Genomic DNA, 12581 nt, shown 5'->3' with positions numbered 1-12581 from the left:
AAGGGTGGTGTCCTCTGCATATCTGAGGTTATTGATATTTCTCCCTGAAATCTTGATTCCAGCTTGTGCTTCTTCCAGCCCAGCGTTTCTCATGATGTATTCTGCATATAAGTTAAATAAGCAGGGTGACAATATACAGCCTTGACACACTCCTTTTCCTATTTGGAACCAGTCTGTTGTTCCATGGGAATGTGTAAAATATGCAGAATCTCAGGTCCCATCCCAGATTTACTTAATCAGATTCTGTATTTTAACAATGATCTTCAGCCGACTCATATACAAAGTTTGAGTACAGCAAGAAAAAGTAAAGGGAAAAAAAGCAACAAAGCTCATTCGAGGTGAAGGATTTATCACAAATTTAAATAGAAGTTTAGGTACGATTATTCCTACAATAATTTTTTTTTTTTAATCAAATCGTATCTTCTTTTACTCTGAAAACTTGTAAGCCACTGAACTCTTATTTAGTACAGTACTCATAAGACCCTGTCAGTACTTCCTGCAATTGTGCCCCAGATACCTCTCTCGCCCACGCTGGTACCTGTCCAGGACCAGGAAGTTGCCAATGCAACTAGCAGTCTTTGTGGGGGTGAAGACCCTAAAGACACAGCAACTACAGCCAGGCAGACCGATATTCTGTGAGCTGCTCTTCCCTAGAGAAATCTGCAGATATTTGTGGCCACTGCTAGGGATCTTAGCCATCTTACAGGGCTAGAGAAACAGAAAATAGGGTATAACTGCCAAGGCAGCAAGGGTTTGAGGTGGCCAGCATAATGATGAGAGTGGAGTCACAGAGAAGTGAGTCAGACATTAGATAATTTTGTGCCCTGGAGGGAGTTGCTGAAAATCTCAAACTATGCCAGAGGCAAGCAAAGAAAGCAATGGCGTGTTTACCAGTCACACAGTGCTGTGTAAAAGTTTTAAAGATGATTTCTGAATCTCCATTATAATCCCTCCACAACAGTGCCCTAGAAATGGGCTACTTATTATATGGACTATTTTGGGTGTATTAAAAAAAAGTATATGAATTAGTGGTTTCCAATCTTTCTCAAAGACATGAACATATTCTAACAAAACGTGTCTGAAAATGTTCGCACAAACTTTGAATCCCTAAAACTCAACCCAATGAGAAGAAGCTATACAAGCATGTAATCCAACCCCTGAGGCAACAGACCAAAGGAAATAAGCACATTCAGTCATCATTCTTCCAAGGCTTTAAGAAGAAAGCAATCAGATACTCAGCTATCCAACTTAAGGAACTCTGTGGAGCTGAAAAGAGGAAGTAATCAGTAATGATCCTTTATATGACCTTACTTGAGGCTTTCTTGGGAGCTAGATGAGGACCTGTCTGATTGTGGAAGAGATGCTACACTGCCAGAACTCTTTAAGTAAGTCTGAAGACTCTTCTGATAAGACGGCTCGAGGGAATTATACAGTGTTTCAGCTTCACCGGGGAAGTGGTTTCTAAGACCCATATATGTCCTGTAAAACAAACAACAAAATTTAAGGTTTTTTTCTAAAAAAACAAAAACACCTTAAAGAAATAACTTTGCATGATTACACATTAACCGTAAAATGTGTACATTCAAGAAAAGCAAAAGTTTTTAACCCCAAAGGTTTTAATACAGCCACAATGTGCCAAGTGAATACTTTCTAAATTAAACAAGTTTTTGGAGGAAGACAACAGGCTTTTGAGAAAAGGAATCTCAGTTCAAAACCTGACTATAATCCTTACAATTTGGGTGGCCTTGTGCAAACTTCCAGATCTCCAAACTTCAGTTGCCAAAGGAGATAGCACCTTCACTGGATCATTTTAAGGATTAAAAAAGAACATATACCTACTGCCCTACAAAGTATCAGGTACGTAACAAATGTTCAGTAAATTAGATATTTTTATTCACAACAAAAGTGAATATGTTATGATGTAATACGAATACTGATGGATATATAAACAACAAGGCTAAGTGAACTGATAAGACAACCAGTACAGGTTTAATGGAGAAAAATCAATCTCCACTTGACTAAAGAGCTGATCAAATACAATACTTGGGACACTTTCAATATTTTCATTCTCCCAGCATAATGTCTGTCGAAGAAAAGACCAAAGTATGTTTAAACCACCACAAAAATACGTTATAGACTTACTTTCTTGCCTCCACTCTGGCCTCAGCATCAGCATCATGAATTCCCTTCTTAATAGTTTCAACCAAGACAGCTGCATGTCTATAAAATAAAGTACCTTTGGGATCACGTATAAAACTGTCTATTTCACCACAAACGATACTGCCTATATACTATGTATCACACAGCAATCACAAATGGGCAGGGAGAGAAAAAAGGCAACTAGCATACAATAATGGATCTAAGATTGCAAGACTTCCTAATAATCTGCCCCACTAATTTTATTCATGTATGGTTTCCTTCTGACAAGTCAAACATTATAAACCTGAACATAATTATTTTTATATGGAATCCAGACAAATAGTACTAACGTTTTAAATTTTTCATGAATTAAAGAAAATCTTGTGTGTGGTTCCTCACTAACCTACCAGTGTAGAAATGTGCTAGCAGTACAATCAGTTACTAACCAGACTGAATAGCAGCTGCCACAAAAGAACTTAAAGAAAACTTGGAATTATATCATGCCTGCAGTAAACAACATATTCTATTTTTTAAAAATGGGATGTGAATAGATTTAATGCTTTCCATAAGAATGGAAAATCAGCAATGTATTCAACATAAATACATGTGTATCCCAAGCTTCACATGTGAAACAAATGAGAAATACAGCCATACAGATAGCCAGTGACTGACTCGCTGCCCTTATTTTCCTCTTTTTCGCTGCAGAGCTTCATTAAACACTGCCCAGGATATACACGGCCAATGACACCTGACAGCTGGTGTGGAGAAATCTGCCAACAGATCTCTCTCACGTTTTTGATCTCTTTCCTCTGAAAAGAAGTGCCTTTCTTCTATCCTAAATCATTCATTACTTGATTAATTGCACCTTGGGAAACCTATCTTACATGACTAGAAATACATTTTAAACTACCTGCCCAATTTAACCTGGAATTTCTTATAAAACCTGGAATTTCTTGCCCAATTTAACCTGGAATTTCTTGCCCATTCACCTAAGAGACCCTCATTCACCCCACAAAGAAGCAAATCACAGCTACAATGAGTAAGAGGAGCACCTCAGCTTTAAAGGAAAATCAGTACAAATAACTTTTAAAGGAAAATGGGAAATAATGCAAATCCAATACCATCAATTTCTAAAGAACTGATGACAAAGGGGAGGGGAGAGTGGTGGAAGAGGAAGAGTCGATGCATACCTTTCCAATGAGTGAGTCTGCCACTCCTGTAATAATAAATCTAAAAATTCAAATGAACGCCTGAAAAATAAAAATAAACTATTAACTAAATGTTGCAACATTAATACTCAGTTATATAATTTTACAACTAAATGTTAATTAATACTTTCTTCTATAATACAGCATTTTGTCTTCTGAATTAAAGTATAAGACATATTTTTAGATATTTTTACTATCAAATACTTAACTTTTTTTAAGACTCCAACTATTCCTATGCTTAATAGTTCAAAAAGACCTTAATTTTAACTTGAAAATGTTTTTCAAATATAAAATTTAATTTAATTTAAAAGATACTTATCAAACACCTACTATGCACTAGAAATTGAAGATACACAATGGTGACCAAGAAAGCTATGATGTCAACTCAAACACTACATACAAAACAACAAATTAACCCTTACCCTCTCAATCTACTCGTGGAGTCCGTATGGTACAGATCAGGAAATAACACGGAGGTTAAACTAATTTGCCCGTAGTGACAGAGTGGGACTTAAACCCTGACATTTGAAGCAGTTGATATCACCTCCCTCATCCAAATCCAATAATCACGTCTCAATTCTGTCTGAAATCTCTTGAATTTACTCAATAAAATCTTCAATCTTCCTCTCAATTATCACAAATACAGCTCCAGTTTTCCACCCCATCTCTTACATGAGATGTAAGAAGTCCTACTTAATTAAACCAATGCTTTTCATTGTCCCTTTTTAATCACTGTTCACTGCTGGAATAAAAACTAGGATGGATGACATTACTTCTCACCAAAAACCGCTGATCAAACAATATCAGAATTTCTCTTCCAGTCATTCAAAGCCCTCCATATCCTGACTTCTATCTATCCCCTTTCCCTCCACAGTCAGCCTCTTTTCCTACTGAAACCTCCCATTTATCACATCTTCTGGGCTCAGTGGCCTGTCCAATGGCTCTGCAGCCTGCAGCATAGCTTTCCATCTCTGCCTACACCTCACTTCCTTTACAGGTATTGAAATACTCCCCATTTTCAGGATAATTCTATGATGCATTTCTTGACTTCCTCTTCTCTGTAACATCCCTAATTTTCCAATTACCATTTTATTCAGTGTAAGACAGTGACTGGTAAATCTTTTCTGTAGAGGGCCTGAGAGTAAATATTTCAGGCAGCAAATATTTTAGGCTTTGAGAACAACACAGTCTCTCATTTTTTTTTCCCCACCTTTTTAACCACCTTTCAAAAATGTTAAGTTACAGTTTTAGCTTGTCCCTATACAAAACTAGACTGTTGGACAGATATGCCCAATGGACTGTTATTTGCTGACCCTGATATAAGAGAGAGGTAATTAAACAACTGTCCCCAAATTCCAAATCACTTACAGGTAACAATGATGTCTTATTTTCCCGAACATTCTAAGTACTTAAATAAACATATTTATCAAACAAAAGAGGGGAAAGAGTTTTTTACAATTTCCTGAAATATCCAATACACAAATCTTGTTTTTTGTCTTTAACACTAATGGTGCTAGTGGTGATACCAGTGATATCAAAGATTGTAGAGATAATGAGACAGACATTGACAGACTAACATGATTGTATACTCTGTGCCAAACACTATGTTCATGTCTTCTAGTGTCCTTCTCATTTAACCTCACAACTCTATGGGATCCACATCATTAGACCCACTAACATACACAGACATGAGGTTTAGGGCAATTAAATGACTGCCCAAGGCAGGACAGTCAATCAAAGTTGTAGGATTCTAGGTAAGGGCTGACTCTAGACTCCAAACTCTCTGAAAACCAAAGAAATAGTGGCCCAAATAAACCAAAATGTGGGAGATCCGGGTTTGATCCCTGGGTTTGGAAGGTCCCCGGGTGAAGGGAACGGCTACCCATTGCAGTATTCTGGCCTGGAGAATTCCATGGAGAAGTCCATGGGGTCGCAAAAAGTCAGAAATGACTGAGCGACTTTCAGACACACTTTAATACGAAAAGGCCAAGAAATGTGGATAGTCATAATAAGCACTTTGTTCCTTTTTGCCTTACATTAAGTTAAAAAACTTTAATAAGGTTTCTAGAAGGCAAGAAATTGATGACAACTAATTTTTGTACCCAACTAAGAATCAGACATAATGCAATATTCAACATAAAGCTATACTAAGTTTTTTCAAAACTTACCTCCTTACAGGAACTGATTTCGATGTGCAATTGCTTGTTATTAAAGGTATAAGTCTGGGTACATGAGTATGCTGAAAAAGACAGTTTAGAAGAGGTTGAGAAATAGCGTGTACCTTACATAATCTCTTCCTTTACTTGCTTTGCATTCAAGTATTTAGCTATATTAGAAAAGAACAAAAATAACCATAAAATCAGATTTTGAAAGAAATTAAGACCAGTCAAAAGGTTTTCCCAAATTAAATAGTAACGATACAATTTCAGAAGGGCAGATATAGTTGTAATATTAAATAATAAGGACAAGTTAACTGATAACTACAGAGAACTGTTAGGACAGTGTACTTTGGGGGGAACCAGACACATACTGGTCTTATTTTTTGATGTACCATGGCTACTGCTGGAGAGCACAGTATTGCTATGTCATCAAAGCAGGTTATCAGAGTGAATCTGCGTAATTATCAAGAATGCACTTTGAAACGGTGATTTTAACTGAACTTTCATCCTGGCTGAACCACAGCTCTCTAGAATTCAGGTATATAATCTTCTGATTTCTATTAGTAATTCTTACATTCTTCTTTGGTGAGAGTGTTTGTGTGTTAGTCGCTCAGTTGTGTCTGACTCTTTGCGACCCCATGGACTGTAGCCCGGCAAGCTACCCTGTTACTGGGATCCTCCAGGCAAGAATAGTGGAGTGGGTTGCCATTCCCTTCTCCAGGGGATCGTCCTGACTCAAGGATCGAACCTGGGTCTTCTGTATTACAGATTCTTTACCACCTGAGCCACCTCTTCTTTAGTAAAGCAAACACTAAGAAGTTCACAAGAGACGTTAAAATAAAACAGTAACCTAAGGATACATATTTGATGCTTTAAATCTCCTATTTTTCTTTTGAGCTGATGGTACAGGCTGGGTTACCTAGGAAGCAGGCTGTGAGATGGAGTTCAGCCTTTTTAATATTAAGCAGCGCTTTTGGGATCAACACTGGTGGAAGTGAGAAGGAAGCAAGACTAGGCAAAGGAAGAAATCAATCTGTGATATAGCCCAAGGACCTCTTTACCCAAAGTCACTGGGGAGCTCTGGAAGATAGTCTCAAAATGGCCTAAGATGGCCAAACTCTACTCTTCCACGTCAATCAGTTTACTGGATATGGGCCATAACTAGGAAAGGGCAAGACTCCAGGAAAGGCAGATCTCTACAAGCTTCGCAGGCTTTGAAGAGGCTGCAGCTAAAGGCTGTCAGCCCACAGAGCTTCCGTACTTGGGAGGAAACAAGTCTTAGAGTGAAGGAAACAGTGAGTGGCCACAACTAACTCAACCAACACAGAGGGAACACTGTTTTCACCTCTGACAGAGGGAAGCCACCCACAGACCTGAAGTTGTTCAAGATGAGGATAATGCAACACAGTGCTGGTCTGCATGTTATTCAACTGCTATATCCAGTACGGAAGGGCTCTGTGGACTTGCTCCCCTAGCACGAGGGACCAGTTTTGTGGATGACAAGTTTCCCATGAACAGGTTGGGGGTGCGGGGGGGGGAGTGGCAACAGGGGGTGGGGTGGTGATGGTTTTGGGATGATTCGAGTGCATTACATTTTTCATGTACTTTATTTCTATTAGAGCATCCAGAAGAACTCATCCCTGAACATTACTGAGGAGTTAAAAGAAAGCCCAAAGGGACTCCCTAGCCATAGTATACTACATAGCAGGTCTCACCTACCTTCCTCCTCCTCTCTCTCATGATCTCAAAATCCTCCTGCTGCTGATTAACTCTTAAACAACACAGTGGCAGAGATGGGGCTAGAGACTAACCTATTGCTACACCATATTCAGGGGAGCTATTCCAAAGGAAAATAAGTGATCCTCACAATTACAGATGATGCATTCAAACAAATACTAAATCAGAACAACTTAGAAGCAGGCCCCTGGGAAACAAACAAAAAGATAGAAAACAGGAAATAATGTAAAACAACAACAACCTGATCCGTATTTTCTGTGAGATGATGGGACATGTTATTGTCTCAATAACATGAGACAAACTCATGAAAAACAGGCAATCTGAAAATAATACATGAAGTATAAACAAACCTAAAAATGGCAAATTGGGTACTGTCAAGTAAGCAGAATTTAAAGGATTTTTCCTGAGAACATATACAACTGAAAGACAGGAAACAAACAGAAGCAATAAATAAATGATACATGAAAACTAACATAAATTTGAACAAACTTCATTTTAGTCAGAAATCTTGCTCCTCTGTGTAAAGACAGCACAAATGAAAGATGCTGTGAGGGAACTCCTAACAGAGAGACTCTCCTACAAAGCTTCCTAAGGCAGCAGTGGTGCTGTTTTTAAATAAAAGAATCAAACAACATCTCACTATAAAAACAACAGAGTGAAGAAAACAATTCTTTGTGAAAAGGACATAATTCTGAGAGAAAAGAAATGTGAACCTGAAGTCCAATTTTTGAATTCTTGTATAATGGCAAAGCAAAGCCATTTAGAAATATGAAAAAATAAATATCTATGAAAACTGAGAACACAGTGCTGCTGCTGCTGCTAAGTCACTTCACCCGTGTCCGACTCTATGCGACCCCAGAGACGGCAGCCCACGAGGCTCCCCCGTCCCTGGGATTCTCCAGGCAAGAACACTGGAGTGGGTTGCCATTTCCTTCTCCAATGCATGAAAGTGAAAAGTGAAAGTGAAGTCGCTCAGTCATGTCCGACCCTCAGCGACCCCATGGACTGCAGCCTACCACGCTTCTCCGTCCGTGGGATTTTCCAGGCAGGAGTACTGGAGTGGGGTGCCATTGCCTTCTTTAAAGAACACACTAAGATCAAGCAAATATTTTTAATGGGAAGAGTCCTAATAAACACTGGGCAGGAATAAAAGCAGAAAAAAAAAAAAACCCACCATAGTCAACTTTAGTTGCTCGAAATTAATTCAGTGGTTAAGGGGAAAACAATGACACAAATAAGATAAAAATATATACTTCTTATTTTTTTTTTTAATACATACTTTCCAAAAGGCTGGGGAAGTAAAAGAGAATTTATTCTTGACACTGACAAAGAACAAGAAATTTTTAAGAAAATAAGATATAAAAAAAAAATAAGACCATAAAGAACTAGAATAATATGAACAAACTAGATTTAGAAATAAATAAAGCACTCTATAAATGAATTCCGTATTTCACAAATACTAAAAGACTACCTATCTAAATATATGATGTACTCGGATATTAACAAAATTCAGGTTATTCAATGAAAAAGAAATTGTACCATCAAATTCTCTGATCAGAATGTCATGAAATTACAAAATGATAAGAATGACAAAAGAACCATCTGAAAATGCAGACAATATCCTTATGTAATTCAATGAGAAAGTTGAAATGGAAATTACAAACGACTGAGAAATATAAAATAGAGTGTGGTAAATCTAAATCGCTGGATGCTGCTAATGCCAAACTCAGAACACAACATTATGATAAGAAAGTCTTATGTGATTAAACAATAAAAACTATGACAAAGTGAGAATATACCACAAAAATCTAGGGGAAAAAAAGAAGTAAGCCACAGCAAGTCAAATAAAGTAATTAAGAAACATAAATATAGAAATTAAACAACTAGAAAAAAACAAAAGAACCCCATGGGTACCAATGTAACAAATTTGAAGCTTATAAAAAATCTCTTAATAATACCTCTAGCAAGTATTTTCCTTTTTTTTTTTTAAAAAAAGAACATATAATAATATAATACAAAATGGTAATATAACCCTGGTAGAAGACACTTTTCTTAAATTAACAGTATACAACTTCATGTCAAGAGTCTTCTTAAGTATTAGCCAACTGCATCTAGCAGTATCATAATGTAAATGGCCAAGCAGAATTCATTTCATGAATGGACAATGGATAAATGAAGAGAGACAATCATTTCTAAAGGGATATCTGACAAGATTCCACATCTACTACTGATCAAAATTTAGCAAAATATAAATAGGAGGAAATTCTCAGACCTAATCCAGAATATCCAAAAATTCATCCCAGAGGTCATATTTAAAGCACTCCTATTAAACTCAGAGAAAAAAATAAAGATTTCAATCATTTCCACCAGTTTTGAACACTGTTATGAAGGTGCCAGATTTAGTGAAGCTTACAAAAATATTAAAACAGAAAGAAAAGGGACATTTTCTGAGATAGATTCATGGATTTCTTCACAGGCACAGATTTTACTGCTGAAAAACACCTGGTACAGCAGCATTAGAGAGAGATATCATTTACCAGGAGAGGACAAATTGATCAAAGAAACTGGAAAGGCATTTAAAAAACAGACCCATATATTTATGGAAATTTACTACAAGAAAACAGTGGTAGTTTAAGAAAAGACTGAACTATAAGCTACTACACACCACGGGGTCAGCTGGTTTTGTATCTGGGGGAAAACAAAGTCAGATATCCATATTGTACACAAAAATAAAATTAAGTTAGATCTAAATCTAAGAAACAAAATCATAAAAGGTTTAAAAACTGACTATTTTTATAACTGAGAAATGGGGAAGGTTGTTTTAACTTTATATAACAAAACCCACAAAAATAGAATTGTCTCAAAACAAAAAAATATCAAATTTCTATATATATATCAAATGTAGCTTAAACAATATATGAAGAAATGACAAACTGGTAGAAAATATTTACAAATAAAATTAATATACAGTTGTCCTTCAGTGTCCACGGGGGTGGTTCTGGGACCCTGTGAGGATACCAAAATTCGGGGATATACAAATCCCTTACATAAAATGGTACAGTATATGCATAAAACCTACACTTTTTTTTCCTGTATACTTTGTCATCTGGAGATTACTTAATTAGTTAATATAATGTAAATGATACACATATAGTTGTAATTATTATAAATGTTATAGAAACAGATGCCAGCAGAAGGCAATACAAGTTTTGCTTCTTGAAATGCATTACAATTCTTTCCCCCGCAAATATTTCTGATTTGAGGTTGGTTGAATCCACAGATGCAGAACCCATGGATAAGGAGGACCAACTGTTCTAATAACATAGAAAAAAGGCCATAGAAAAAAACGCAAGGAAAAAATGCACAGAATATAAACTGGCAATCCTTAGAAAAACTATTAAAGGAAAAAAATACCTAATGTTTTCTAATAATCCAAGAAATGCAAAGTAGAATATGAAATAATATTCTTTAATTATTAAATTTTAAAACCTTTAAGATACTAATAATACACAGCGTAAGGTAAAGGACAGAGAAAAAGAATTTCACAAACTTCAAATATGGTGAGGACAGCTTAATATTATGCCCCTTAACTAAGACCTGACTTAGACATCAAAAATAATTAAACAAGGGAAGCTGCCTGAGTACATGAAGTTTAAAAAGCAAAGGTAAAAAAACATTTATACATATATATAAAATATAAATGCTACACTTACATTTTGTAGTAAATATAGTTTGTATATGCACAAAATAGAGGTTTGGAAAAGTACATCCTGAATAGTTAGAGTGGTGAGTTGTAGAAGAGCAAAATTTAAAAATTTAAGTGGGGAAGTTTTACATTTTTAACTCTTCTTCTGCCACCTTTAAGAGGTGGATGATGAGAAATATTAAGAATTTGCTGTCATCTATTACCACTGCTTGTAATATTTTTACTGTTTAACATTTGTCTGTTACTACAGAAGCAGAAGATATTAAGAGGTGGCAAGAATACACAGAAGAACTGTACAAAAAAGATCTTCACGACCAAGATAATCATGATGGTGTGATCACTCACCTAGAGCCAGACATCCTGGAATGCAAAGTCAAGTGGGCCTTAGAAAGCATCACTACGAACAAAGCTAGTGGAGGTGATGGAATTCCAGTTGGGCTATTCCAAATCCTGAAAGATGATGCTGTGAAAGTGTTGCACTCAATATGCCTGCAAATTTGGAAAACTCAGCAGTGGCCACAGGACTGGAAAAGGTCAGTTTTCATTCCAATCCCAAAGAAAGGCAATGCCAAAGAATGTTCAAACTATCTATTGCAATATTGCACTCATCCCACATGCTAGTAAAGTAACACTCAAAATTCTCCAACCTGGCTTCAGCAATATGTGAACCGTGAACTTCCTGATGCTCAAGCTGGTTTTAGAAAAGGCAGAGGAACCAGAGATCAAATTGCCAACATCTGCTGGATCATGGAAAAAGCAAGAGAGTTCCAGAAAAACATGTAATTTTGCTTCATGACTATGCCAAAGCCTTTGACTGTGTGGATCACAATAAACTGTGGAAAATTCTGAAAGAGATGGGAATACCAGACCACCTGACCTGCCTCTTGAGAAACCTGTATGCAGGTTAGGAAGCAACAGTTAGAACTGGACATGGAACAACAGAGTGGTTCCAAATAGGAAAAGGAGTACGTCAAGGCTGTATACTGTCACCCTGCTTATTTAACTTATATGCAGAATACATCATGAGAAACACTGGGGGCTGGATGAAGCACAAGCTGGAATCAAGATTGCCGGGAGAAATATCAATAACCTCAGATATGCAGATGACACCACCCTTATGGCAGAAAGTGAAGAGGAACTAAAAAGCCTTCTGATGAAAGTGAAAGAGGAGAGTGAGAAAGTTGACTTAAAGCTCAACATTCAGAAAACGAAGATTATGGCATCTGGTCCCATCACTTCATGGGAAATAGATGGGGAAACAGTGGAAACAGTGTCAGACTTTATTTTTCTGGGCTCCAAAATCACTGCAGATGGTGACTGCAGCCATGAAATTAAAAGATGCTTACTCCTTGGAAGGAAAGTTATGACCAACCTAGATAGCATATTCAAAAGCAGAGACATTACTTTGCCAACAAAGGTCCATCTAGTCAAGGCTATGGTTTTTCCAGTGGTCATGTATGGATGTGAGAGTTGGACTGTGAAGAAAGCTGAGCATCGAAGAATTGATGCTTTTGAACTGTGGTGTTAGAGAAGACTCTTGAGAGTCCCTTGCACTGCAAGGAGATCCAACCAGTCCATCCTAAAGGAGATCAGTTCTGGGTGTTCATTGGAAGGACTGATGCTGAAGCTGAA

The 12581-nt window shown here is 37.0% G+C and overlaps 1 protein-coding gene across 1 annotated transcript in view; it reads right to left on the bottom strand.

The window, feature by feature from the left end:
* Positions 1-12581, bottom strand: part of CLASP2 (cytoplasmic linker associated protein 2) — a 175513-nt gene that overhangs the window by 79513 nt on the left and 83419 nt on the right. Inside the window, exons 13-16 of the mRNA XM_010835579.1 lie at positions 5516-5586; positions 3330-3389; positions 2143-2220; positions 1312-1479 (exon numbers count right to left, since the gene is read on the bottom strand). Of these exons, the coding sequence (XP_010833881.1) occupies positions 1312-1479; positions 2143-2220; positions 3330-3389; positions 5516-5586 (377 nt within the window). The remainder of the gene's footprint in view (positions 1-1311; positions 1480-2142; positions 2221-3329; positions 3390-5515; positions 5587-12581) is intronic.

Source organism: Bison bison, unplaced genomic scaffold, assembly GCF_000754665.1.
Source record: "Bison bison bison isolate TAMUID 2011002044 unplaced genomic scaffold, Bison_UMD1.0 scf7180017864043, whole genome shotgun sequence".
NCBI classification, from domain to species: Eukaryota; Metazoa; Chordata; class Mammalia; order Artiodactyla; family Bovidae; genus Bison; species Bison bison.
The sequence above is the reverse complement of the archived record's forward strand: the minus strand, read 5'-3'. Positions and strand labels throughout refer to the sequence as shown.